Raw genomic sequence first — 27,389 nt, 5'->3', positions numbered from 1 at the left:
TGGGTTTTGTTTTTCTTTCTTCCAGTTCTTTGATTGCACAATCTGAGCTATTCTGCATCTTGTTAGTAAATGTATAGGTATATTTTGGGTTTGGGTGTTGAAGTGTTCAATTCAAAGGGATGTAAATTTAACCTCTTTTTGCTTTTGTAGCTGCTGAAGTCCTACCTGTATTGGTTGTGATTCTTTATTTGCATGTTCAAAGTGCTGTCTTCAAAATGAGCTGTAGTGAGAAGAGTCTTAGAGTCAGGACCTTGAGATTCTGCTTTGACCACATGGGCCAGGTGACCAAATCCTTTCTGTTCTCTGCCTGTCTCCCCTATTTAAAATGATTTTGTACTTTTGAAGAGAGGATGGGGAAGGGAAAGGAAAGAAGGAAAGAACTGTAAACTGGACCCTGCGGCCACTCTAGGTCACTTGATTTCAGTCTGTATTGTCCATCAGGAGTCCATGACCAGGGTTTTGTAAGAAAAAGCACGTTCTCCAATTTGGTCCAGAGTTCTGAAATTTTGAGAGGAATCTGCACTTGCACTTGAGAAGTTTTAGACTTGGCCACAGCTGCATGTGGGTGCTGAGTGTCCATTGCTCTAGACATGGCTATGACCAAGTGACCAAAATGGGATGTTTTAAACAGCCTTGTTGGAATGAGCTACCAGTCACAAACTGACAGTGCCTGGGTTCTCCCAGGGTTTTCTTAGGAGCAGCTGCCTGCCCCTGTCTGTCCTGGGATGGGCTGCTGGAGCTGCTGAGGATTGTGAGGTTGAGGATGGTGAGAGGGGCTGGGGGAGCTGTGGGAGCCAGCTGAGGTGACACACCCCAACAGGGAGGTGCACATGAGAATGTGTGCAAAGGGAGCAGTGATGCATTTTGGAATGATGACAATGACTTCATGGAAACATCAGGTCAGTGGTGAAAAGGACAATGAAGGGAAAATGCTGGGATTAACATGTAGAGGGTTTGGGAGCAGTGCAGAGAATAACTGCAGCCTGCTCCCCTTCTCCATGGGGCACCTTCATCTCCATTCTCAAAGCAACACTAAATCCAGAGAGGGTTCAGATGATGATGGTCAGAAAAGCAGGAAATAGCTAAAGAAGTTAGGAGTCATCAGCCTGGAAAAGGGATCATTATGGGGGATTCTGCAGAGTCTGCATACTGATATATGTTGTGGAGACACCAAATCCATTGTTTGTCATCCTCTCCTGTGCAAGAACTACAGGATATATCCAAGTAGTAGGAGGCACATTTTCATTGATTGCAGTTACTCTGTCAAACTCCTTGCAGGACACAGTGAATGATGTGAGTGTTTATATGTTCTTAATAGAGGATTGAACAATTTAATGGAAACAAAATCCTTCCAGGAGTACTGAGTGAACGGAATCTCCATCTGGCTCAGTCTGTCTGTGCTCACAGGTGGTTGGAGAGGGGTAATGCTGTTCAGTCAGGGTGTGATTCATGCACATCCTGTACTTCTCCTGTCTCACTTCTTGAAGAGCATCCTTGTCCAGGCTGATCCCTATCCCACACAGAAAGCCATTGTAGGAGCATGTGGGTGTCACCTTCTCTCTGCCTTCCAGCAACTTCTGCAGTACTTGAGTACAAGTGGCACAGAGGTTAAAGTGTCAGGAGAATTGGCAGATGCAGCTGTGGGGAGGGATTTCAAGAAGTTCTGATTCAGTCCTTATTAAAACCCTGCTGGATTTTGTAGAGGAAGGAGCTGTTGAGTCACTGGAGGCTCCAGGGGTGTCGTGGGAGTCCCAGAGGAGGCTGTAATATGCTGGACCCATTCCTAGGTGGCGATAGCAAATTGTTAATGGTGCAGGAAAACCCCAAGTTTTCAGGAAGTGTTTTGAGAAAAGTTGGAGTCTGTGTTTTTAAAATACATGTGATGAGTTACTCCCCACTCTGCTGGTAATCCAGGATAATGCCAAATGCTTTCAATAGGGATACACAATTTAAATCAACAGGCCCTGAAAACTTTGACCTAGAAGTACTAGAAATGCTGATTCTTGTTTTTAATTCAGATTATTAGGAAATTTCAGAAGGCTGGCTGAAACTGGCCAGTACTGGAATTACCCGTATGCCACTGCCCTCATATTTATTTTGGGCAGAATTTTAGGAATAGAGATCTGGTTTTATTAATAAATAACTTAAGGTTTGATATATGATTAATGCCACTCAGCTTATGTTTACAGTGAGTACAGTAAGTTCACTCAAACAACTCTGGTTTGTTGTTTAAGATGACCATGGTGATGTGATAAGCCTGACAGTGTAGATTTAAAGCCCCTGGTGTGGTGCCAGGTCCAGGTTCAGCACCACACAACATTTGAGTTGAAAAAGTAAACTCTGTGTAACATCAGCAAAGTGCTGGGTGAGCAAATTTCTTTAACTGATTATGTTAGTGGTTTTGTGGGAAGAATAAGAGTCAAAACAAGCTTTTTCCAGGCATTGTTGCTGTTTGTACCACGTTTGTAATTGTCTTCAAGGTCTTTATTTAGTCCCTTTTCACTGGAGTTCCCCACCACCATTGGTGCTTCAGCAAGAACTGACACTGTGAAGCTCAAGTCATAAAAGAACAGGAGGAGGGTTTTTTCAGTAGGATCAGCTGTGATCTGTAGGTAAAGAAACCTTTATTTCTTACACTGCAGAACCAGTAATGTCTGCATTGGCCCAAGCATTTAGTGAGCTCATCCTCATGGTGGGACACGCTGTTGTATTTTTTATGGGAGCCTCACCCAGTACATGATGTGTGAGCACTTCACTGCTTAGGTGCAGCTGATGACAAGTTCTTGGTAGGTGCTTTGTAATGCCAGGAATGTTTTGTATGCAGAAGATCTAGAAGTTTGTATTTAGATTGTATTATTAGTACCTTAAGAGATAAATTTATTGAAGTTACTATCTGAATTATAACTTGTCAACAGCTCCATTAGAGAAGTTCTGAATTGACACTCAGGTAACAGGTCTGGTTTTGGGGAGACTAAAATAATAGATCAGTGATGGCAACAGAGCAAATAAAAGGGATAGTGGAAAGGAGCCACAGTTTTAAAAATTCAAAAATATTTCAATGATATTTTTACTGGATGGAGTCTTGGCAGTGAAAGTTTGACAACAGACTCTAGAGCCCCTATCACTTCCTCCTTTGTTTTGGCAAGTCAGTTTGGCATTGTTTTTGTGCTTGCTGAGGGTGCTGCCTGTGCTGTTGTCCCTGTCTCTCGTGAAGATTTGAAACAGGACTGGTGCTACTGTCAGCAGCTTGTTTGGAGCTGATCCGAGGGAAGGCAGAGCTGGCTCTTGGGACATCTCAGTCTGTTCCTGTTGGATGTGTGGGACTAAATAGAGGAAATTACTCACCATTTCTAGGCTAGAATTTGCTGGGAATCCTTCATGCCTTTCACTCTCAAAGTTTGCTCAGAGGTCCAAAATCTTGGACTGTGGTATGTTTCAGTTTTGCTTCATTCCCTGACTTTTCCACTGGCATTAATTTAGCGTGGTACAATAAGAAGGGCCTTAGACATGCACTGGCTGTTTTGTGAGAAGCCCTGAGCATGTGAGTGCTGATGCCTCAGTGTTGTAGCACTATTTTACAAGACTGAATTTCTAGTGCCCTCATCTTGTTGTTGGCTTTGGAGGAAAATCCTGGCTCACAGAAGTGCTCCAGCCCACCTTCACAGGGCTCTGCTCTGTAGTTCTCAGGGTGCTCAGTCTTTTTGTGCCTCATTGCAGGATGTGCATTTCCTGCACAGTCTCTGTGTTTCTTACACAGTCCCTTTGCCAGAGCCATTGCTCCACATTTAACAGAATCTGCACCACTCTTGGGTGTGTAAGGTCAGCAGATGGCCAAAGCACCTTCTTTGCTTCCCTAAGGATCCAGCCATATCCATATATAAAACACAGGTGTCTGTTTTTAATGTTGTGTCACTTTATGGAAGAACTCTGTCTCTCTGTGAGATGTGGCTTTGATTGTGCCATTCAGAAGAATGATCTAAATGAAATTACTGGGATATATAGAGAAGAACAAGTGGGCAGGGTGCAGCTGTAACCCTTAGCACAATGTTACTGGCAGAAGAAATAAAAGATATTAATATTAGAACTGACCACTTTGCATTGAACTCCCCTTTGACATTTGAGGGCTGTGTTTTAAGCTGTCTGCAGAATGGGAAATAATGTATCCCAATGAAAACATAGAAATCCTTATCAAATAAAGATTGGAGGATGCAAAAATTGCCTCTCTCCATTTCTTACACCTGTCACAGCACTTACAGACAAAGCTGCAACTGTCTGAGAATTATTTTGTTAAATGCTTTTGTGGGAAGAATTTGGTTTTGGGAAACACAAGTGTTTTACAAAAGGAGTTTGTTTCACCTCAGGCAAGATAAAAGAGAAATGTGTTGAAATGCAAATGGTGTGTTCTGATTAATTTCTTTTTAGTTACAGGTATGTGAAAATTAATATTGGGATGAATCAGGAGTGGCAATCAAATTTTAAAACTCCCACAGAAAATGGTGTCCTGAGGGTTGTAGTAGTTCCATGCGGTTCTGCTGAGCTGGCTTCACTGCTGTCCTGTTCTTTTGCCTTTTGCAGGATGGGATAAACATTCTTATGGGTACCATGGAGATGATGGGCACTCCTTCTGTTCCTCGGGGACAGGGCAGCCCTACGGCCCCACGTTCACCACTGGAGATGTCATTGGCTGCTGTGTCAACCTCATCAACAACACCTGCTTCTACACAAAAAATGGCCACAGTTTAGGTGAGTGAGGGTGTTCTCAGGAGAGGGATGCTCCAGCCCTGCTCTTGCTGCTGTTTAATTCTTGGCTGTATTGTAACTCTTGTCCCACACCTGTGAGTAAGGTTTAAATGGCAAAGAGCACTCAGCAGCTGTCAGCAGTTGTAAATTGGCTCCAAGACAGAAATGCTTCCAGCAGGTAAAATGGTTTCCATGCTGCTCAGTTTGTTTAGATATGTTAGAATTTCATCCACAGCTTCTTCTGCTTTCCTCTGCTACTGCACAGTAGGTGGGAGGTTGGATAAGATGTCTGATGGCTGGACAAGAGGGAAAGAAAGGAAGAAGTGGGAAGTTTAATTAGTGTTTTGTTCAGCTACCTACAAAGGCATGGTACTGGTGTCTTCATTTTTGAAGGGACTTGTCCATCTAAAAGCCTAAACACATTGGTCGAGCATTCCCAAAGCCAGGCATTAATTCTGCAGAAGAGTGGTCTGAGTTAAGCATTGAGCTACAATGTGGTTCATTCCACACTTGTTTCAGTAACCGTCTTAAAGACTAAAAATTTTGCCCAAATTAATACCTCAGATATTTCTGTCATATCTTATTTGTCTAAAATAGAAATTTTTGGCCATTTCCCCCTAAAATGCAATTTTCTCGGATGACATGTTCTCCACCCCAGATAAATTCTTGTCTTTTTTTTTTTTAGTACATAATATGTGCAGTAAATTTTATAGGTTCATCTCACTTTTTGTACTGGGATTCATTTGATTTGGCAGGGAGGGATGAGCATTCCTTTCCTTTGCTTCTCCTTGCTGTGTCAATTCTACTTTGTTGAGTTCAAGATTAAATTGGTAGAAATATACCAAAAATACCCTGCTCAAAACACCCAACAGAGCAAAGATGTTTTGAGTTACTGGCTGGGCTGAAGGAAGGAGTGGGATTGGAGTGCAGTGTGTGCCTGGAGAGTACAGGATTTCTGGTGAGCTCTTGGGAACAGTGCTGGGCTCCCCAATGTTGGAGAGAGAGGGACTTACTGGAGAGAGTCTAGCAAAGGGCTGCCAGGGTGATGGAGGGTTTGGAGCATCTGTCCAGGGAGGAAAGGCTGGGTTTGTTCAGGCTGCCCATGTCAGTGCAGTACTGGTGAGACAAGTAGAGGCTTGAAAGCAAGAGCTGGTGGTGTAGAGCAGGAGCTTTTGATTAGGAGTGAGACAAGATAGAACAAGAGCAACTGAGGTAATGAAATAGTTAAAAAGATTTCACAAAAGATCTCCTTTTAGTTGCTGTCCTTGATTTTTAGCCTGTATTTCCCTGTAGTGGTTTGTGCTGTGCTCCTCTGGATGTTTTCTGTTGTTTAAGTGGGTGCTTTTCCAGCCTCACTGTTTTTCACCCTGATGGTGCTGTAACTTTTCATCATAACAAAAATGTAAGAGTCAGGAAGAGGCCAGATCCTCTATTTAATGAATACAAGTTTGTTCATGTGGTATTTAATTTCTTTTTAATGACCAGAGTCTCCACAGTATAATCTGTATCAGCTGAAAAGTTGCTGCTTTCTCCTCTGTTTTGTACCCAGGACTGTGCCTGGGTCTCTGGGCAGATGAAGCCAAATAAAGAGCCAAGTTCAGTAACTTCTGTGTTACCTTTTGTCCTTACCACCTTCTGATTCTTTGCCTCATGTCCTTGCTCAGAGATTTGTTTGGTTTGGGACATTCAGAGTTCTTTGCAGCAGAGAAGTTATCTAGTCTTCCTTTCTGAAACTGAAGTGTTCCTTTTCCTTCAAAGATGGGGCTTTTTGGATGGAAAGCTTGTGTTTTTCTAAGCTGACATTGAATGACCCCTTGAGGAACAGCCTACCCCAGTGCTGAACAATGCCAGTGGGAAGAAACAGGAAAGGTAACAAGAAAGTTACCATGCTTAAAGCAGCATCAGTTATAAGCACTGCTGTCCCCTGGGTGTCCTCCTGAGCTCTTCAGATGTGCAAGACATGAGCTGTCTGAGAAAAGGACAGGAGAAGCCTCTCCTTACCATTCACAGCTGGCTGCTGTGTGTAGCAGCTTTTCTCTGAGCTGCAATGGCATGGTACAGATAGAGAGAGAGAGGAGAGATGGTGTGGTTAGAGGAGACAGTGCAGAAGGGAAGCAGCAGAGCTCAGGCCTTGCTGGGTGACCCCACAAAAGCTGCAGGAACATTTTACTGCCTTTTCACAAAAGCAGAATGAAAACCTCATCTGAGCAGTCTGTTGGTGAGGGCCAGCAGTGTCTGTTTGTGTCACTGATAAATAAACAGCATCCAGAAATGCTCAGTGCAGTGCTGAGGAGAGGAGCCCTTGGCCAGGGGTTTCACAGCTCCTCATGGGCACAGAGCAGAGGTGTGAGCAGGGCGGTCAGCAGAGGAACCAAGGCCAAGTGGAGGCAGGAGCAGTGATTTGTTTGGAAGTCAGAATGCTTTCTTCCCTGAAAAAAGCAGCTCCTTGAAGGTCTTGAACTTCCATGATATTTAGTGCTAACCTGAGAATGTCATTTCTGTGTTGTGTAGACCCAGGGTTTACCAGGAAGGGGATGAATTAAGTTTTTTAGGTGTTCCCTGACATGAAGCTGTGGAAGCCATGTGTGTCTCCTCCTAGGAGATGAGGTAATTGTGTAATCCTACTGCAGATGCCAAGAATATTCATGAGGCTAATCAGCTCCTTTGTGAGGCCAGTTAGCTTGAGAAGCAGGGTTTCAGGGTTTGACTTTGTCTTTCTTTTGATGGACTTACTGTAGCTTTGTCTTTCTAATTCACTCTTCACCATTTAAGTCCTCTCCTTTTCATCCATTAATTAGACATCCCCCCTTTTGTTTTCCTTGCAATTTCTTCTGTTGCTTAACTATTATCTTCCATTGTCTCCATACTTTTTCATTTAATCAGATCCATCAGGAGCACTGTATAAGAACTGTTTTCTTGGCCATCACAAATTCTGGATGTTCTGGTTGGAGCTAAGTCTTGAACTTTATTTGGAGACGTCACATGAAAACTGTTTGACATCGTATGTAGTCTTAATTCTCTGTTCTGGAAAATGTCTTGAATGTCTTCTGGCTGCTGATGAAACATTTTTGACGAGTTCTGAGCAGAGTCCTGGCAGTAAAAAACATAGTGAGATGTGGCTAGAAGTGTGATGAGAGTGAATTTGGATAGAACAGGGAGAAATGTTGGGGCACCAGCCATTAAGCAGAAAGTCTTGGACCAGGAGATGAGGAGGAAATGTGACTGCTGCAGGTCTCTGGGTTTAAGTGGATGAATTTGCTCAGGGATTAATGTAGGAGTGTCTCAAATCTCAGACTTTGACAGCAGACCAAGGTAAATGGAGCAGCAGGGCTATAAAAAGAGCATGCAATCCTCTGAAGTCTTGGCATAGAAAACTTCCTGTAGTTTGAGTTCTAGTACAGGCTCTTGAAAAGACCAAGTTAACCTAAAAAGTAAAATATCCACTCTGCAGCCAGTTTAGAGACTAGGGGGAACATTGGGAGTAATGCAGAAACCTGTTGTGAGAGACATGCAGGTGTCAGTCCCAGATTTAATAGGTTTGACCCCAAGGCTTCAAATGAAGTTTGCAGACAGCAAGAGCATTGGGATGTTCAAAAGAAGACTTCAGATTAATCAGATTTAAAACCACAGAATCCTGGAGTGGTTTGGGTTGGAAGGGACCTTTAATATCATGTATTCCAACCCCTCTGCTGTGGGCAGAGACACCTTCCATGAGTCCAGATTGCACAGAGCCCCATCCACCTTGGCCTTGAGCACTTCCAGGGATGGGGCAGCCACAGCTTCTCTGGACAACCTGTGCCAGGGCCTCACCACCTGATTCACTATCAAAATGAACAGAAAATACCAGGTTTGGCCACAGCTTTGTTCTCTGTGTGAGCACTTTTACCCAGTGGCCTGATTGGAGGATCTGTTTCCAAGGGCATGTAGAGCTATGTGGGTTTGACAGTGCTTCTCCTCAGCAGCATGTTGGAGAATATTCAAGTATTTTCCTAGGCTGGCATTTCCTGGTCTGCTCTTTAGGATGCCCACACTGCTGAAGGAGTTGTGTTCATTGCAATCCACCAGCAGTGCTTAAGGATTCCCTGGATCTCAGTTCCCTAAACAGATGCTGGAGGAGTTCCCTGCTGTGCAGGCAGTGCTGTGGCTGATTACCAAATGTACATTGTCTTGTGCAAATTGAATTCTCTAAGTGGCCAGCTGTGAGGCAGAAAGGGTGATTGGTGCTGGTGGAGAGCAGAGATGGGCTGGAAGGTCCACAAACACATTCTGTGCATGGGATCATGTGGAAGTGCAGTCATGGAAGGTGGAAGTCCTTTGTTTGGTTGGCAGGTGAAAATGTCAGTCACACTGTGCCCTAGCACCGAACCTTCATTTAATGTCTTTATGTCCTGCTCTTCACACACTTGCTCTTGCTTCCTGAGCTCTTGGTTTGTCCAGTCCTTAAGTGTTTTAGAAGGTTGTGGTTTTAAACTGGATCCAGGCTTTGGAGGGGCTGCAGAGAAAGAAAACAGTTTCTCATTCAAGTTGTGATTATTTCATTTCTGCTGTTGGCTTTCCTGGTGCAGGTGTGCAGCAGTGCAGATGCAGAAACTCTAAGCAGACATGTCTGTGCAACAGACCAAGTGCTGTCTGCATAATGCATTTTATTAGTCTGAGTTACATAACAGAATGTGGAAAACATGCATTTGTCTCATTGTAAAGGCAATGTAATGAGTTTATTTATAGAATCATAGAATTATTTTCTCTGGGAGGGATCTCTGGAGGTCAAGCATCCAACACTGAAAGCAGGCCCAAACTAGATCATGGTACTCAGAAACTCATTAAGTTTTTACTGTCTTCAAGAATGGAGATCATCTGGGAGCTTTTCTGGTCCTGATTCAGTGTTTGACCAAAATCCATACTGAATTTTTCTCATTAGAATTTCCCATGTTGCAGCTTGTCTGTGTTGCCTCCTGTCTCCTGCCAGCATGCATCTCTGAAAAAGCCTTTTTACACCCTCCTGTATGAGAGTTGTAGGCAGCAGTAGGTGTCTGCCCTAATGCTTTTGAGACTGAACAGAGACTTTTCCCTTAGCCTGTCTTTGTCTTGCTGGCCTCTGCTGGACTCACTCCAGTCTCACTGTGTCCTGTGTTGGGGAGCCCTAAGGTGAACATCATAACTGCAGTGTAGACTCACCAGTGTTGAAAAAGAAGGCAGAAATCCCATGCTGGCCTCTGCTGGACTCACTCCAGTCTCACTGTGTCCTGTGTTGGGGAGCCCTAAGGTGAACATCATAACTGCAGTGTAGACTCACCAGTGTTGAAAAAGAAGGCAGAAATCCCATCCTTTAACCTACACCCTCACTAATAAACCCAGGATGTGGTTGATGTCCTTTGCTGCAAGGACCCACTGCTGGCTCCTGCTCTACTTGTTGCCCAGCAGGACCCAGAATCTTTTCTGCAGATCTTTCTCTCCAGTCAGCCTCATCCTGTCTTGTTTCCTGGCAGTATCACAGCCTGGTGGCTGGGCTCTTAGGTTGCTTTTGTTGAGCTTTGGGAGCCTTGTGCTGGGTCATTTCTCCAGCTACAGCACTGTGCCCTCCAGTTTGGTGACACCTGTGAGCCTGCTGGGAGCGCACTGAGTCCCATTGTCCCGGTCATTGGTGAAGACAGGGAACTGTGTTGGCCCTGCCATGGATCCCTGAGGGACAACTCTTGGACTTTGAGCAGTTTCCACCCAGCTTGTAGTCCATTCAAAAGCCAAGTGCTTGTCCAAGGTGCTGGGAGCAGCTTCCAGCCACACAAATACACAGGCCTGGCCACCTTTGGCTCTCAGAGGTGTTGGGGGCAGAGAAGACTCCAGTGGACAGCAGGCTCAAGGAGATTGGCCTCACTCTGCCATAAGGGTAGGAAAACAAGCTTTCATCCACCTTTTCATCCAGCTGAGCAAAATAATTGCAAAGTGAAAAATAGGTTTGAGTGAGGAGCAGTATCTGGGCAAAGTGACAAGGTGAGAGAAATGCTCACTGAATGTTTTCCTCAGTCATGTGTTCAACATCACCTGTGTGCACAATCTTTGGTTGGATTGTAGAAAAGGTGCTCAGTAAACAAGGTCCAAAGTGCCAGGATGTTCATTAAACCATACTGACTATCTGCCATGATGTTAATTTATCTTTATTTGCTGTTTATTTAGTAAAAGATTCGGGATTTCTTTCCGAGCATTTGATTTAGGTCTGTGCTGTTTTGAATAACTTGTTTCCTATCTTGACTCCTAAAACTGGTTTAAATTACCATTTCAGACTGATCTGGTAACATTACATTGCAGCTCTGGGTTAAAGTAGTCCTAAAATTAAAACCAGAGGGTGGTGTTCTCCTGCTTCTGCAGTCCTTCCAGTGCCAGGCAGAAGGGAAGGAGGAGAGGTGGGATGTGTGTGAGAACTGGGTGTCCTGCTGTGGGTACCAGCCTTGCTCTGGCTGGGGACAAGGAAGAATTCTGGGGAGCACACATGGGGAAGGGCTGCAGCTTCCTTGGCTCCTGGAATGTCAGCTGGAAGTCTGGATTTAGCTGAGCTTGGTGGGTGATGGCAGCAGTGTCCCCTGTGCTGCTGGTGAGGGTGACCCAAAGCCTGGGGGGCTCTGCTGATCCATCTCCCTGAGCTGCTGCTGGATCCCACCATGGCAGGAGAGGGAGGAGAGGCCCCATCCTTTGGGGCAGTAACTGCACCTAAATCAGATGCAGAGCTGTGCCTGGGCAGCCTGGCTGTGGTGGGTGTTGTCTCCAGCCAGAACCCTGTTAGACATCACAGGCAATGTCTGCCTCAAATACCTCTTTTCTGCCAGATGTAAATAAAAGATATTATGTTTTATTTATTGTATTGTATTTATATTTATTTACATCTGCCAGATGTAAATAAAAGATATGCCAGATGTAAATAAAAAGGGAAACCATACACTTTTTTCTCCATCTTTTCTGTTTGGAGCTATATCAGCTGAGTTGAGGATGAGGTTGTTCTTTGCACAGTTTCTCAGGTGCTCCTGGCTGCAGCTTGTAATGCCAAGTGTTGAATATTCTTTCCTCTTCCTCTGGCTGATAGGAAGAATCAGTTACAGCCTAAACCAAAGAAATTTTATGCTAAAACTCTTTTTCTAACACCAAAGTGAATCTTGAAAACTAACTCCTTCCTTGTAACAGAGGGAGAAGCAAAGGAAAGAGGAGCTGCTTTTAGAAAATCAAATTTTTGGGAGAGATGTTGAAAACATTTAGGCTTTTTCATGAACCTTTCTCCAGATGCAAAACCTTACAGAGGAGGAGACTGGGGAGGGAAGTTACTTCTAAATACATGAATCAGTGAAATGCAGGGTCAGAGCTGGGATTTGAAATGCAGTAATGTTTAGTAGCATGTTAAGGATGTAGGCAAGCAGGGAAAAAAATCCTTTGTCTTTTTAATTCTAATATTTTTTCCCCCCACAGGTATAGCCTTTACAGACCTCCCTGTAAGTACACCTATTTTCAGTATTTTAAGTAAGGATGCAAACAGAAGGGAGGGGGAAGAGTGTGGGGGTGATTTTTTTTTTCTGTTTGATGCCCTGTTAAAAAAACATGATAACACACATTACTGAATGATGTGGATGCTCCTTTTTCTGAAACTTCATAATCCTGTGACTGGGTTTGTGGGCTACTCACATGCCTCCTCTCATCCCTTACCACCTCTAAGAATTTGTTGCTCCTTCTCCTGGAATTAAAGCAAAGATGCAAACTTCATTACAGGTCATTGTCTTCCAAATGCAGCTTTGACTCTGAGGAGGAGAACATGTGCATAGTTACACTCATGTCTAGTCAGGTCTCACAAAAGCACAAGAAAATATTCCCTCTTTTCTAGACCCAAGTGTTCCTGGACAAGGAGAATGTGTTCAGTGAAAAAAAGGTAAACCCAGGTCAGGCATGCACCAACATATCCACTGCATCCATCACATACACAGGACTTCTTGTCCCTAAGGTTGCACTCCTGTCTTTGTACTTAAATACCCCAAATTAATTTCCTCAGACAAATTTCTTCATTTTGATAACTTTTTTAAGCCTCCAAAGTGATAAATTTTCTTGGCTGACTTCCCTGTTGTGTGTAAGGAAGGTTGGTTTGCTTTGTTCTGTACTTGCTGGCAAAAAATTTATCTTGTTCCTCTAATTTTCGTATTGTGAGGAATAATGTCTAGTACTCCCTGTTCACCTTCCCAATGGGATTTAGGGCTTTGCAGATTTCTGCCATATCCCAAATATAACCTGCACTTAAATTGCAGTTATTTGATTGGCCTTTTCATATCAGCTGTCAATACAGGATGTTTTTGGGTTTTTTATGTTCTGCAGTCTTTGAACTTGGTAACATTGCAGTGTGTTCTAAACCAGAAACTCTTTATGTGGGTTATCATTCACTTGGTCCAAGTACAATTTATTAAAGTACAAGAATAGTTTGCCTTTCCATGAAGATTAACCTTTTCCAGTGAGGTATTGTGATAACCTTACATTCACAGCAAGAAGATGCTTCTCTGATGTACCCCTTAGTTTTTGGTGCTATCTGTTTTCCCTCTGGATATAGATTGCATTAGTAGTCACAGATTTACCATATTCCTTCTAACTTTTTCACCACTTTATCTTCTCATTTAGTTAGAGTGCTTCTCCTTCTGCAGCAGGAGCAGACATTGTCCATGTTGTCAATGACAAATGACAATGTCATTGTCCAAATTGAGCTGGACAATGGCAATTTAGGCTCCTGTCCATCAGAAATGGCTGTCCAGCACATGTACCACTGCTCATTTACTGCCCAAGTGTTGCTGTGCAGCTTCACAGCACAGATTTGGCAGCTTGAAATTCCCTGTCCTGCTTAGCTGAACTTGCATCCTGTTGATCCTGGAGTGCACAGTGAGCTGACAGAGAATTTAATGTTCATGTGTGAGCTGCCCACCTCTGTGCTGAGTCTCTGCTGGGCACAGGGGATGAGCAGCAGGGCAGGCAGAGCAGACAGAAGGACAGAAGGTTGTTTGCTGCACTGAGCTCTTGCAGTGCCAGTGAGATTGAACTCAGAACTCTCCTGAGCCCCTGGCATCTCCCTGTCCTGCTGTTTGCTGGTCTGGGCAGATCATCCTCACAGGATCTCAGGCTTGTTTGTCTGTGTGTGCTGTGCAGAGATGTTTAGTGAGAAACTGGGAGAAGATCTGGCCAGGGTAGGTTTTGGCAGATGCCTCATGGTTAACTGGTGTGTAAATGGTCTCTGAACCTTCACCAGCCAGGTTGCTGAGCTGTTTTCTGGGGAAATCCCCTTCTGGCTTTTACAGCAGCAGCTAATCCATAACACTGCTTTTCTGGGCCAGGAAAGAGAACAGCTGATGCCCTGTAGGCCTCCTACTACTGAGAATTATCCTTCATGAGATAATTCCTCTTCAAAAAGAGGAGGAAAGAAGCTTGATGGGGATTTTTTTACCTCTTAACTGTGGATGTGAGCAAGGATGGGAGACTTCTGCCTCCATATGGATCTAGGACATCCCTCTGCATATGCTAAATCACTCTGCTGCTCTGCTGGCAGCTTCCTAAGGGTGCCTACAGCTGACTTCAGCATTCTCTTTTCCAATATCCTTCCCTTGGATTACTGCATTCTTCCTTCACCCTTGCAGGTACCAATGTGTTCCATGTGCTCCTTTTGCTCCCTTGGCCCGTGGATTATTGGTTGTTCCAAACGGTTCAGGTTACAACCTTTCCTAAAGAAGGGGATGCCAAACCCAAGATAGACTTTGGTTTAAAGTCTATCAGATATTTTAGAATTCTTGAGGCAGTAGAGAATATGAAGCTGATCACTTGCAGGTTTCATTTTTTATAGTTCTCTGTTCCAGGCTCAAACACAATATCCACTGATTATAAGGTTAATAAAAAGAAAGTATCCATTATAGAGTCTGTGTTCTTCACCTGCTAAAGCTGCAGTTCTGAAAATTTAACTGCAAACAGGAGTGGGAACAGCAAACTTACCTCAGTGACCCTTGAAGTGCTCTGGTTTGAGCAGCTCCACACGGATTTTTTGGCTCTGGTCCATTCCTCATTACTCACCCCTGCAGGGGGACTTTAGGGAGAGCTTTTCCTTGCATCACAGCCTGAGGGGTGCTGAAGCTGACTGGTAACACACATCAGTGAACCCCCTTACTTCTGCAATTTTTAAGCTTAAATTTTAGGATTGGCATATCAGTGAGGTTACACAAGGAATTAAATTGACCCTTCAGAACATTGCCAGATTAGAAATAATTTCCTTGAAATGCTTGTTCCAGAATTCCCCTTTCAGAGGCAAATAGTGAAAGCAATATTTTGCAGAATTCACAATATTAGGAAGTTGAAATGGATACTTTAATTTGAAAACCAGAGACACAGATGTTGAAACATACTTGCTTTGGCTTGTTTCAGTTTCCTCTAAAGGGTGTTTTCATTTGTACAAAAATACAGTGATAGGAAAAAACACATTTTGGCTTAGCACAGGCTGAAGTTAAAACCAAAATAACTGCTTGAAATAGGAGTGAATTCCCACAGAGGAAAAAGAGGGAGTTTCTTTTTCTTTCTTCCTTTTTTTTTTTTTTTTTTTTTTGCCAATCTTAGTCAGTGCTCAGGCCCAACTCTTATTTACACAAGCCTGGATCAGGTCTATCCTGCCTGGGGGTTTGAAGGAATAATAGGAGATGAAAAAAAAACAGAAGAGCTCAGGGTGGGATTGTATCAGTGCAGAGGGACAAGGGGGTTAAAAACCAGGTCAGGATGAACAGTGGGGGTTGTGCCCCACATCAGGGCAGGGGGTGGGCCAGATGTCATGGGGAAGGTGTTCCTGAGGAACTTGGCAGGAAAAGCATCTCCTGGGTCAGTGGGCTCTGGGATTGTGTCTGCCTGCATCTGGCAGGGTGCTGGAGATACATGAGCTTCCCAGCAGCTGCTAAGCAGAGAGAACACATCCCACATGGAAAAATGGAGTTTTACCTTAGAGATGATTTGAGAGATGTAGAGGATAGGCAACTTCTGCTCAAAGATGAGCATAGCCAAAATTGGGAGGTGTTTGCTTCCAACTTCCAAGTATGTTGGGTGTCTGATTCCTGGCTTTGGAAGCCCTGGGGTTGAAGATACTGAGAAGATAATAAGAAGTATGAAGTATGGACTGTGGAAAATATCTGATTCCTCATTAGAGATATTTCCATGTCAGCCAGTTTTGAAGGAATGGAGGAACTAAATTTAATTACAGCATTTTCCTCTGGTAGCTCTTCCTTTATCATGCTGTATTTACTTTGCACCTCTCTGACCCAGAGACTTCCTTGGTGTGGGAACAGGAAAGGAGGTGTAGTGCATCACCAGTAATGCAGTCATCCTGATCTCTGTTTTTCATTTCCAGTCTGTATTTATAGATTCATTTCTTTCCCTTGTTGTTTGAGGTTTGGTAATTTCAAAGGTAGAGGAGGTTGGTCAGGCTCTTAACCAGTTCAGTTTTGAAAATGAGAACAGGAATGCTGCAGTCACTCTTGGAACCCATTCCAGCCCTAAATCATCCTCATCTCTGCAACAGGGAAGAATCAGTTGAAGAAGTTTTCCAGATAATTGTAGAAATGCCCATGTCTCTTGCTGTGGAGGAGGAGAGGGTCATCCTAGGTTTCTGATGGGACTTAAGGAGGGAGGTCTGCCCCTCTGCTGTTCTAATATCTGATATGGGCTCAGCCCTGAGCAAGGCACTGCAGCCAGGCACCTTCCAGACCTCAGTTCCATACAGGTGTCCCTGTGCCTTGTCCAGTGTCCATTTCTGGCTCCAGTGTTTTAGAGCAAAGTGGAAAAAACCCAACACCAGGCAGTTCCTGAGTGGCACGAGAGAGATTTCTTCCCCCAGCCTGCAGAGTCTCAGCGCGTGCTGTGAAGCAGAGAATTCCTGAGGTTTGTGTCTGCTTTGCAAACACAACAGTAATTGGTGCTGCACAGAAGTAACTTGAGGGTGAATGGAGCATGCTTTGGAAAAATGGGATTTTGGTGTGCAAGAGTGTGGGCAGGTGTGCACGAGTGTGCAAGGGTGTGACAGTGTAACCTGACAGTGCTTTTGAACAATGTGCTCAATGATGAGAACCAGACACCCCTGTACCTCTTCTGATGCTGTTTCTCTTTTCCCAACATTCAAGTGGGCTTAGGGGTTCCATTTGTCTCCACAAGCTTATTCTTAATATAGTATGAATTCAGAGACCTTCTGATACACTTTGAACACCTATTTTTAATTAAATCATCCTTAAAAGCAAATTAGTGGCTGAATTTTAGAGACACTTTCATGGTGGTAACCTTTTTATTTTCCTCATGTCCTGTTGATGGGTCAAAGCTTCCATTTGGATCTGTAGACTTATTCTTAAAATGAAATTAATCTATCAGTAGTGTAATTTCTTGTGTGGATGTCTTGGGATCTTGGGATCATCAAAGACCTAACCTCACAGCTCCACCACTGTCTGTTCCCTTTTCATCAGAGATGTACAAGATTGAGATAACAATTCCCAAGGAATAAAAGAGTTGAGTTGAAACAGGAGGGAATACAGAGATCCATTGATTAAGATTACACACCTCTCACTAAGAATAAGAATAAGAATAAGAATAAGAATAAGAATAAGAATAAGAATAAGAATAAGAATATCTGCTGGCTCTTGAAGCTTGGTAGAAACTGTAGAAAACTAATCCAGAAGTGCCATGCACAGACAGCAGTCATGCCCTCGATCCCAGGCTGCTGGGGGATTGAACCCATTGTTCTGGTTTGATGCAATAACTTTTCATAAATGCACAATAAGTCACAGGATTCCTTGAGAAGTACCCAAAGGGCTGTTGCCCCTTCCAATTCCATTAATATTTATTTCAGTTTAAAGAGCTGCTCTTTGGTTTTACCAAACCATGTAACTGGAGGAGAAAGCTGTGTTTAACACAGGTTTGTTTTTCTTCCTTCCCAGTCAAACCTCTACCCTACAGTGGGTCTCCAGACTCCAGGGGAGATCGTGGATGCCAACTTTGGGCAGCAGCCCTTTGTGTTTGACATTGAGGACTACATGAGGGAGTGGAGGGCGAAGATCCAGAGCACCATTAAGCGGTTTCCCATAGGAGACAGGCTGGGAGAGTGGCAAGCCATGCTGCAGAAGTAAGTCACTGCCTTGCTGTTCAGCTTCTTCCCTCTTGGTGGGCTTTAAATACTTCTTAAGTGCTCATTTGTGCTCTCTTATGGTAAAAATTGCCACTCTGTGCATTTTGCTCAAATTGTTTTATCCTCTGTTCTGTTGTTTAAGTCTTTCCTGTGTAGATTGCTGCTGTTTCTAATGTGAAAGATGTGGGAGAAGTTTTCAGCCAGAGATTGCATGGAAGCTTGTAGGAATGGAAGGACATTTTGGGGTGATGCACTGCAGGAGGGGCAAGACACCATAAACACTGCTAACATAGGAGAAAAGTCTGTGTGTAAGCCAGCTGAATTCAGAAATGAAAGAGCAAGAAACAGCCTAAACCAAAGGCTTTCAAACCTAACTGAAAGCACAATTATGGCATTTTATAAATTTATGAATATTGAAAGCACTTCTCATTGCAGAAAGGATTGAGTAGAACTTGATGGGGGCAGTTGGCAGGAGTTGTCAAAGGTCAGGAGTGTTATTGATGCTGCTATTTGCCTTCCAAAATAGGATCAAATTAGAGAGCCAGGACCTCCCTTAACAGGAGCTGTTGATTCTGCTGCAGTGGGACCAATTTATCCCTGTAATTGTTCCTTCTGTTCTCCAGAAATTTTTCTTCTGATAGGCACAGGGGTGGGGGTTGTCAGGGTCACCACTCTGAGCTCCTACAGAGCTCTTGGGCAGAAGCACTTGTATTTAAAACAACTTCCAAAAATTACACACCTGCCTACAATGTTATGCCTAAGAATGATTGCTGACTCATAAAATACTAATTTCTTGTATTGAAAGTACTAAGTTGAGTGTGTGCTTTGATCAGATCAATGCTAGCTTCATCTTGAGAAGCCTGTTTTGGGATTCATTCTGAGAAGCTTTGAAATCCTGTTGCTAGCTTTTTAGATTTTGTTAAAATCCAGTGAGCATTAACATTGAGTCACTGTGTCCTGTGTTAGAAATGGTCTGTTCAGGAAGATGGTTTTGTTGTCTTTGTTTTCTGACAGTGATACTCCTCCCTCCCCCAAGATTTTTTAAAAATACAACTTTGAAGAGTGTTAATGTTTTTAAAATCAATGCTGACAGTCACCAGATTAAAGTATCTGTGAATGTGAAGAATTCATAAGAAGATTGAACTACTAAAGATATAATTGCTGGCAAATAAGTGATGGAAGAAATTCAGGACTAGAATCTTTTCTTCTTTTTAAGATCTACTTGAAAGTCATGAACCTCTCTGAGGTTCAGATTTTTGTCTCTATAGGATGTCACTGGCAGTAACACAGTATTGAGCCCTTACAAGTGACCCTTGGACAGCAGTCATAAATAAATACTGTATATGCATTGAGATTCTTCATTTTTTTCTACTCTGTAAAGTGAATTTAGAGCCTCCCTGCTGCTTGCAGAGGACCAGGTGCCTGTCTTGTAAATACACAGAGTTTAGACCCAGAAGTAGAACCTTGGTTATGTCCTAAGCAAACTGAGTTTCTCAATGAAACTGCAACTTCTGTTGTGTTTTTGCTGATTTCTTTTTGCTCCAGTGTGATGACTCTGTTTCACTTGTACCTTGTCATCTCTTTGTATTTTCTTTTTTTCTAGTATGGTTTCCTCATATTTGGTCCATCATGGGTACTGTTCAACAGCAACTGCCTTTGCCAGAGTCACAGACAGCACAATCCAGGAAGAACAGACCTCAATAAAGAATAGACAAAGTAAGTCTGTGGGGTGTCACTCCTCAGGTGTGTTCCCTTTGGGGCTCTGCAGAGGAGTGAGTGCTGTGGAGGTCACTCCATGAGAGTACAGAGCTGTGCACAGCACTCTGCTGGCCTGGAGCAGAGCTTGGGAGTCTCTGCTAGGAGCACTTTTCCCATCACCACTGCCTGCTCTCCACCCTCTGCATCTTTGCCTGGAGAACTGCCCTGTTCTTCCTGTCCCTGTCTGCTCTGCTTGGCCTTTACTGAGCTGAGATCATTGTGCACCAGCGATCCCTTTGGGTGTGAGCTCCTCACTGCAGGCTGGTGCAGCAGGGGCAGGTCCATCAGCCTGGGCACAGGGACTCAGACACATCCCTTTGGTTTCACTGGAGCTCCCAGTTAAGGACTCTTCAGTCCTCTGCACATTGTGATTTCAGGTAACTTACATGCTGAGGGGTTTTCAAATTCACAGCCAATGTGTTAAGCTCACACTGGGTGAAGAATTTGTGCTCTGTCTGTTTTGGTTGCTGCTGTTTGCTCCCAAGTGGCTCATCTCTCAGCTGCTGGGGCTGTCAGCACTTTCGGTCCTGCAGAATAAGGCTTGCAGCTTTCTCCTGCTGTACATTTTTTTTTTTAAACTTTTCTATTCACAGGCTCAGCCTGCAGAGTGGCAGAACATTGGTGTGTGTTCTGCATTCTCCTGGCTGCTGAATACAGGCCACATGCCTGTACATTTCCCTTCCCTTTGTGAGCTGCTCTCGTGTGACTGTCACGTACCAGAGCATTGTGCCCTTTGTGCCTTGCTCTCCATACATTGATGTGCTTAGCCAGCAGTCAGGGTCATCTGGGGACTCTGCTCTTAAATAACTTGCAGTTGCTGCCTGTGAGTGCTGATGGGCTTGGTGCTTTCCAGGTCATGCATTATGCAGCCCTGGCCCCAGCAGTGCTCCCAGTGCTGTGGTTTAGCTGGCAGAGCCTGACTGGAGGGGGACACACACACAGGGTGCTGCGGGCTCCTTGGGCTGAGGACAGGTGACAAGGCAGATGGAGGGAAGGAATACAGGGCCCTCAAGTTGGGGCTTGAATTAAAGGTGTGAGGAAAACACAGATGGGGAAACAAAAAGAGGGGGAAATAGAAAAGGGAATGACATCTGTGAGAGTTGCCAAACAAGGCAAAGCAGAGCTGTCAGAAGCAGCGAGATGAGAAAATGGACGTGCAAGAGAGTGAAATGAGAGCCCTTGTGTTGGTGTGAGAGCCACGGCTTTCGTTCCAGATTTCAGCTATAATAACAACCAGATAGACACTGAGAAGTGGGAGACATGACAAGTCATTGCAGTTTGTTACTGGCATTGTTAATGAAGATTTGCCAGACTGGGCTTCCAACTGCTCCAACACTTTGCAAAAGCCACAGCCTGTTGTTATCAGAGGCTCTGCTTGCAAAGCACCACATGGGCCATTCCAAATCTTCCCTCTGCTGTTCATAAGGAGTACTGGAAAAACAATGCAGTTTTATTTTTAAGTACATTTAATTTTTATCTGTAAGCATGCATAGAAAAAGGAATTGTGAGTCCTTTTTCTATGTGAGAAAAAGGAAGTGTAGATCAGCAGCTTCTCTGAGCTTTCAGGGGTCTCGAGTTGAGTCTTTCACTTGTGTCTTCTGACCTGCTGGAGGGACTTCCATGGGACATGAACACCTAACATGATAAATGTCTTCTGCCTTGTGTCTTTGCACCTCCTACAAGTGTACAAGTCACTGAGCTGTTTCTAGTGCAGTCAGTAGCTGGTACTTCTCTCTATTCAAAACATGGAGTTTTTTATATAATTACTTCTGCTTAGTGGTGAGAATATTGTAGAAGCAGTGCTGTGATTTAAGACCACAGACCCTGTAAGAGTACTCCATTTATCTCATATTGAGCCATATGTTTGCTTCCAAGCTTGAACCAGACAGAAAATGTAGTTTGAGGGTGACCTAGGAATTTGCCCTCTGAAATTGTCACTTCCCCAGCAGGCTCCTTGTTTCCATCCAGTTAGCATGTCCTGCTTTTGTTTCCATTGCTGCAGAGCTCTATGACTAAAGAGCACCCCAACCCACCTTTTTCATCCTTCAGATCCTTCTACTCTTGATGGCTTTTTGCTACTAAAAGATCCTTTCACATTTTCACAGGGTTTTCCTCCCCCTAATCCAAATAAGGATTTTTTTTCCTTCCCCTAATAAACTAAATATGGTCCTGAGTTCTCCCAAGCCCTTGTGCAAGGTGGCTTTGGGGACCTGGATGGAATGGATGGGGCAGCTCTTTTGGCTGTTCCTGTGGGCTGATCCTGTGTGTCACCAGGTCTCCTTTTGCTTTCAGGAATACAGAAGCTAGTATTAGCAGGCAGAGTGGGAGAGGCTATAGAAGCCACCCAGCAGCTCTATCCTGGCCTCCTAGAACATAACCCCAACCTGCTCTTCATGTTAAAGTAAGTATGAAAAGCTTTATGCTCCCTAATGCTAAAATGTGTAGATTAAGGAGGGAATAAGAACATGGGTAAACATCCAGTCTGGCTGTACACCTTGCTCTGAATTCACACTGTTTGAGCTCCCTTTGGGAGTCCTTTGCAAGTGCTTGTATGACCACACATGTAGCCCTTTTGTTGCTGCTCAGACCCAGTATAGCTTTGTCTCATGAGGTCAGGCATAGGTGGGTGAATTTTAGTTCTGCTGACTGCCAGAAATTCCTTCAGAGGAGTTTCTTTACTGGCCTTGTGAAGATCTTGCAGTGCTGGAGCAGTGTCAGTCTCTGTGGAAGTTCCTAGAAAGGCAGATGTGTGGAAAAGGCTGTCTGGGGTAGAGATTAAAGGAAGAAGTGTCCCAGTTCTCCCAGCTGTACAGAGAGGTTCTCCCCAGACTTCTGACACATATGAGGACAATTCCCAATAAAGCTAAATGAGGAGCTGTCCTCACTGTCACTGTGGATATTGCATTTTTTACTCTTCCTTCTCTATTTTCCATTGGCCACCAGTATTTTTATGTTGATGGAGTAGTGAAGGAATTATGGTATTTGACAGATCTAGTACCTTCTCCCTGAAAAAACACTCCACCATTGAATCTTGACTTCTTCTTTGGTTGTGGGGCTGGGAAAGAGATTTTTTAATACCTCAGGAGCCATTTCAATCACAGAAAACCTGAGATTGAAGTACCTGCATAAGAGCTGGAGGTGAAAGCTGCCAAGGAACAGCTTTTTCTTAGCACAGTGGAATTAAACTTGCTTTTTTGGGAATATCTCACCATCCATTAGCATCAAAAGCGAGCTTTCCAAACTCCTCCCTCTGTAGCATCATCAGAGCACTCACACTACAAAGGCACCAGGAGCCTGAAATGTGTTTTTGGAAGTTTCTAGGAGTTGCCCAGTGGGGCCCTGAGGCAGGCTGAGTGCTGAGCATGCTGGCTGTCACTCTGTCCCTCTTGCTCCCATGAACTCAGGTGCCGGCAGTTCGTGGAGATGGTGAACGGCACGGACAGCGAGGTGCGCTGCTTCAGCGCCCGCAGCCCCCGCTCCCAGGACAGCTACCCCGGCTCCCCCAGCCTGAGCCCCAGGCATGGATCCACCAACTCACACCTTCACAGTACTGGTAAGCTGGGGGAATCCAGAGCATCCCTCTGGCTGTCCTTCTGGCGTGCCAGAATCCCTGGCACAGAGCCCAAAACACCTGTGGGTTTGATTGTGGCCCGTGGAGCAAATGACCAACCTTGTATGAAGAACAGCAAGCTGTGACAGTGTTCACAGGGGTCTTAGGATGAGGGAAGAGATGAGGATCTGACTCCATGTTTCAGAAGGCTTGATTTATTATTTTGTGATATATATTAACTAGCTAAGAATAGAATAGGAAAGAATGATAACAAAGACTTGTGGCTCGGACTCTCTGTCTGAGCCGGCTAGGCTGTGATTGGCCATTAATTAGAAACAACCAACACAGATCCACCTGTTGCATTCCACAGCAGCAGATAATCATTGTTTACACTTTGTTTCTGAGGCCTCTCAGCTTCTCAGGAGGAAAAAATCCTAAGGAAAGGATTTTTCATAAAAGATGTCTGTGACAGCAAGCCACAACACTTTAGGTAGAATAATAGTGAAGTTATCACAGGATGGAAAAGTAGCTTTTGGGATTTTTGGTATGGGGGTTTAGGAGGCAAGATGGAGGGAACTGGGCATGTCCAGCCTTTCTCCTTCTTCTTCTCCTTGGCCTCCATCTTCTGCTGTGATGTTGGCATTTACAGACTGGTTTAGAGTAGAAGCTCACTGTCTAACACAGTTGATAGGTATTGGGAAGTAATTGTAAATATTGTATACATAGTTTTTAGTATAATGACATAACACTGCCCAGGGGCAGGCAGAGTGCCTGGTCTGTCCTGCTGGATGGACCTTGGCAGGGCAGGAGAAAGAATTTTATAGCTAAGATACATTTCCCTTGAGACCGGGAAATGAAGAGCCCTGACTCCTTCTTCAAGCGCCAGGTTGGGAAAAGAGAATTTCAAACTCTTCTCAGGGTCACTCTGACCAGCTAGAGACCCTGACAGTAAGTGGGTCCTGTGTCTCCACATGAGGAGAACACATGTCAGAGGTGGATGTTTCTTCTCTAAACCCCATTGAATTTAAGAATGATAAACCATAATTTAAGATCTGCAGTCTTATTTTGTTTTCTTCCTTTGGGGCCACAACAGGGTGACACTGTCAGTCTGGTCTCATTTTTCTTTCTTCTTGGCTTTCAGGAGCAGATAGTCCAACCTGTAGCAATGGAGTCATGTCCACAAAAAGCAAACAGAGTCACAGTAAATACCCGGCACTGAGTTCATCATCTTCATCTTCCTCCTCCTCTTCCCCTTCATCTGTGAACTACTCAGAGTCCAATTCCACAGATTCTACCAAATCTCAGCAGCACAGTAGTACGAGTAATCAAGAAACCAGGTATTGTTTTTCCTCTGGAGACACCTGAGGGGGGGTGGCATGGTGAGGAAAGTCTCAGTCTGCTTTCTAAGGAACCAGAAGGGATCTGTCCTGCCCTTTTGAACAACATTGTTATCTACAATATCTACCCAGCACACACAAGTGTGAGCCTGTTCTGGCTCACACTTGGAAGTTCATCTCATAAGGAATATTACGATGCTCTTGTTTTAGGCACCAGGCTGTCCCATCACACTGATGCCTTTGCATCCCAGTGTTTGCCCAGAAGCTTTCCCAGTCAGCCTGGTGCTGTTTCTGCTGCCTCAGCCAGGCACTTGTTCCTGCTGAGCAGCTTTCCTGCCCTGTCCTGTGTGAGGCAGCAGCTCAGGCCACAGTGGCTTGGTGCATTGGCCTCTTGTGTCATTTCCTTGGGCTGCCTGTTGCCCTATTCCTCCCAGGTGAGCCAGCAGTGATTTGTTTCATGCTGTGGCAGAGGTCAGACTGAGCCTCCCTTCTCCAAGAAGCCGCAGGTGATCCAGCATTCAGTGCAGTCACTGCTGCCTTTTCTGGTGTGTGAAGCAGAGTGAGCTCTGCTGAAAACTGAGCTTCCTTTGGGCTCACTCTCCACACTGCTGTTGCAGGGCTGTGTGAGGCCTCAGTGGAGCAGAGGGTGTCATTGTGATTGAAAGAATCTCTTGCTAATTACAGCTGGCACTCATTCTTCAAGTGCTGTGCTGAGCATGGCTTGCAGGGCAGTTTGCAGACTCAGTTGTGACCTCTGGAGAGCCACCTAGCATGTAACTGAGTGAGAAACACTTGTTCAGACTCAATTTACCAGAATCATTTAATGATGCTGGATTTGTCATTCTTTTTTTTTTTTTTTTTTTAATGTAGAGCCTGAGTTCCAGTAAGATCTTCTCATAATTTCAGTTAATCAGTAGTTAATCAGCAGTCTCAGTCAGCCTGCTGTCTTGGGCATTTAAGTGCTCAGTGGTGCACTGTTTGCAAGGACTGGGGATGTATCACAGCCAAGATTTCCCTCCTGCAGTCTCTGAGTGTGTTATCTGTTACCTGGTGCTGTTTGGTGTTTGGTGATCCCAGGGATCACCACTTCCTGAAGGGAAAATGCAAAATGTTCTGCACCTGGAATTATGTCAGGCACTTAGGGAACAGAAATCTGTTTCATAAATTGTCTTCAGAAGCCTGCAACAACTTTTGCTGCACTGACTTCGACCTTGTGGCTCCCTGCAATCCAACTGGACCTTTTCTGGTGTGCTGGCCTTTGCTGGGCACTGTTTGGCATATAAACTCTTCATTTCTTCCCTTTTTAATTTAGAAATTAAAATTTAATTTTAATTTCTTCCCTCCTTTCACCTCAGTGACAGCGAGATGGAAATGGAGGCTGAGCATTACCCCAACGGAGTCCTGGAGAATTCATCCACCAGGATAATGAATGGCACCTACAAACACGAGGAGATCCTGCAGACAGATGAGTCCAGCATGGGTAGGTCCTCAGGGGCAGGAGGGTAAAGGGAGACAGGAGCTGGTGTCAGGAGTTAAAACTGTGATTGGATTGTGGGGAAAAAGCATGTACTTTGGGCTGCTTCATGGGGAAAATCAATCTGTCCTGGAGCTAAAACTAGGTCTGGCTTTTCATAGACTCCCAGCCGTGCTGGTGGGAGCAGGGAGAACAATAGGAGTCAAAGGTTTGTTCCGTGCTGGTCATGGAATTGAGCTCAGAGCAGTCCTGGCAGAAGTGCCCGTGGGCAGCTGAGCTGAGCTGTGCCAGCTGAGCTGGTGTTCCTGTGCCAGGCTGGGCATGTCCAGCTGCGGGGCGGCCTCAGCACAGCTGGCAGCCGTGACTCTCTTGTTTGTGGGTGCTTTAGCCAGGAGGGGGCAGATGAAGCAGCTACACTGCCTCTGAAACTGGTTCATCCAGTTCTAAAGGCCCTTGTGGCCACTGATACTGGGGAGCTGGTGATGTTGGCCTCTGACTGAAAGTTTTCTGAGTCCAGGATTTGTTAGACCAGGCTTTCTGGGTAATATACCCTGTGTTAAACACATGAAACGGTAACAGATTGCTTACAGGCAAGCTCCCAGGATTTTATCAATGAGCTTGATTTCTAGGTAGTTCTCAGGCATTAAACAGAGCTCAAATCTTCCCTGTATCTATCAGGCACTGTGACAAACCCAGCACTGGCTGTTGTAGGGCAGGGATCACAGAAAGCTTCCACTGGAATAAACTTAGGGCGGGAAGCAGCTGCCTGCTGCAGAAGGGAGTTTGTGGGTATCCTGACACACAGTGGGCATTGGTGGAGAATGCAAGATGATTGTTCCTTCCCCTCTGCTTCTCCTTAGAAGACAGCTGCCCCCAGAGGCAGCTCTGTGGAGGGAACCACGCTGCCACAGAGAGAATGATCCAGTTCGGGCGGGAGCTGCAGATCCTGAGCGAGCAGCTTTGCAGAGAGTATGGGAAGAACACCATGCACAAAAAGATGCTTCAGGTAAGCCTGGACCTTGTGCTGCATTGCAGCAGCTCTCTGGGCCAGCTCTGGGGTTGTGGGTTCCCTTGAGTAGCCCCCACTTCTGCACCTGCTGAGCAGGAAGGGACCTACGTGGGGATCAGAGATCAAAACATGAATGTAGATCATCTACAGCCAATTTTCAGCACAAAAGAAGAAACACAGCTCCTGCCTGGCTTTCTGGAGCAACTGCTTGCTCTTCTCTCCACCTGCCTTCCCATGCTGGCTCCCATGCCAGGTGGAGGGGGCATCCTCTCTAACCTCCTCTCTTGGTGGCCACTGTGGTCCCTTGCTGCAAAGAGGAAAAGGCCATTTCTTTTCAGGAGGTTGGCACCTCTCACTGTGGTGATAGCAGGAGGTGC

The 27,389-nt window shown here is 44.8% G+C and overlaps 1 protein-coding gene across 4 annotated transcripts in view; it reads left to right on the top strand.

Annotated features, from left to right (window-relative positions):
- RANBP10 (RAN binding protein 10) overlaps positions 1-27,389 on the top strand; it is a 63,460-nt gene that overhangs the window by 29,595 nt on the left and 6,476 nt on the right. For 2 of the 4 annotated variants that reach the window (XM_059481265.1, XM_059481267.1), the window contains 9 exons: positions 4,576-4,743; positions 12,190-12,212; positions 17,697-17,881; positions 19,488-19,600; positions 21,935-22,043; positions 23,047-23,195; positions 24,334-24,529; positions 25,885-26,009; positions 26,864-27,009. In XM_059481265.1, coding sequence (XP_059337248.1) covers positions 4,576-4,743; positions 12,190-12,212; positions 17,697-17,881; positions 19,488-19,600; positions 21,935-22,043; positions 23,047-23,195; positions 24,334-24,529; positions 25,885-26,009; positions 26,864-27,009 — 1,214 coding nt within the window. The remainder of the gene's footprint in view (positions 1-4,575; positions 4,744-12,189; positions 12,213-17,696; positions 17,882-19,487; positions 19,601-21,934; positions 22,044-23,046; positions 23,196-24,333; positions 24,530-25,884; positions 26,010-26,863; positions 27,010-27,389) is intronic. The other 2 variants (XM_059481266.1, XM_059481268.1) reach the window with 2 other exon arrangements.

This window comes from Ammospiza nelsoni, chromosome 13 (genome assembly GCF_027579445.1).
Source record: "Ammospiza nelsoni isolate bAmmNel1 chromosome 13, bAmmNel1.pri, whole genome shotgun sequence".
NCBI lineage: Eukaryota > Metazoa > Chordata > Aves > Passeriformes > Passerellidae > Ammospiza > Ammospiza nelsoni.
This window is presented reverse-complemented; position numbering and strand designations above follow the sequence as displayed.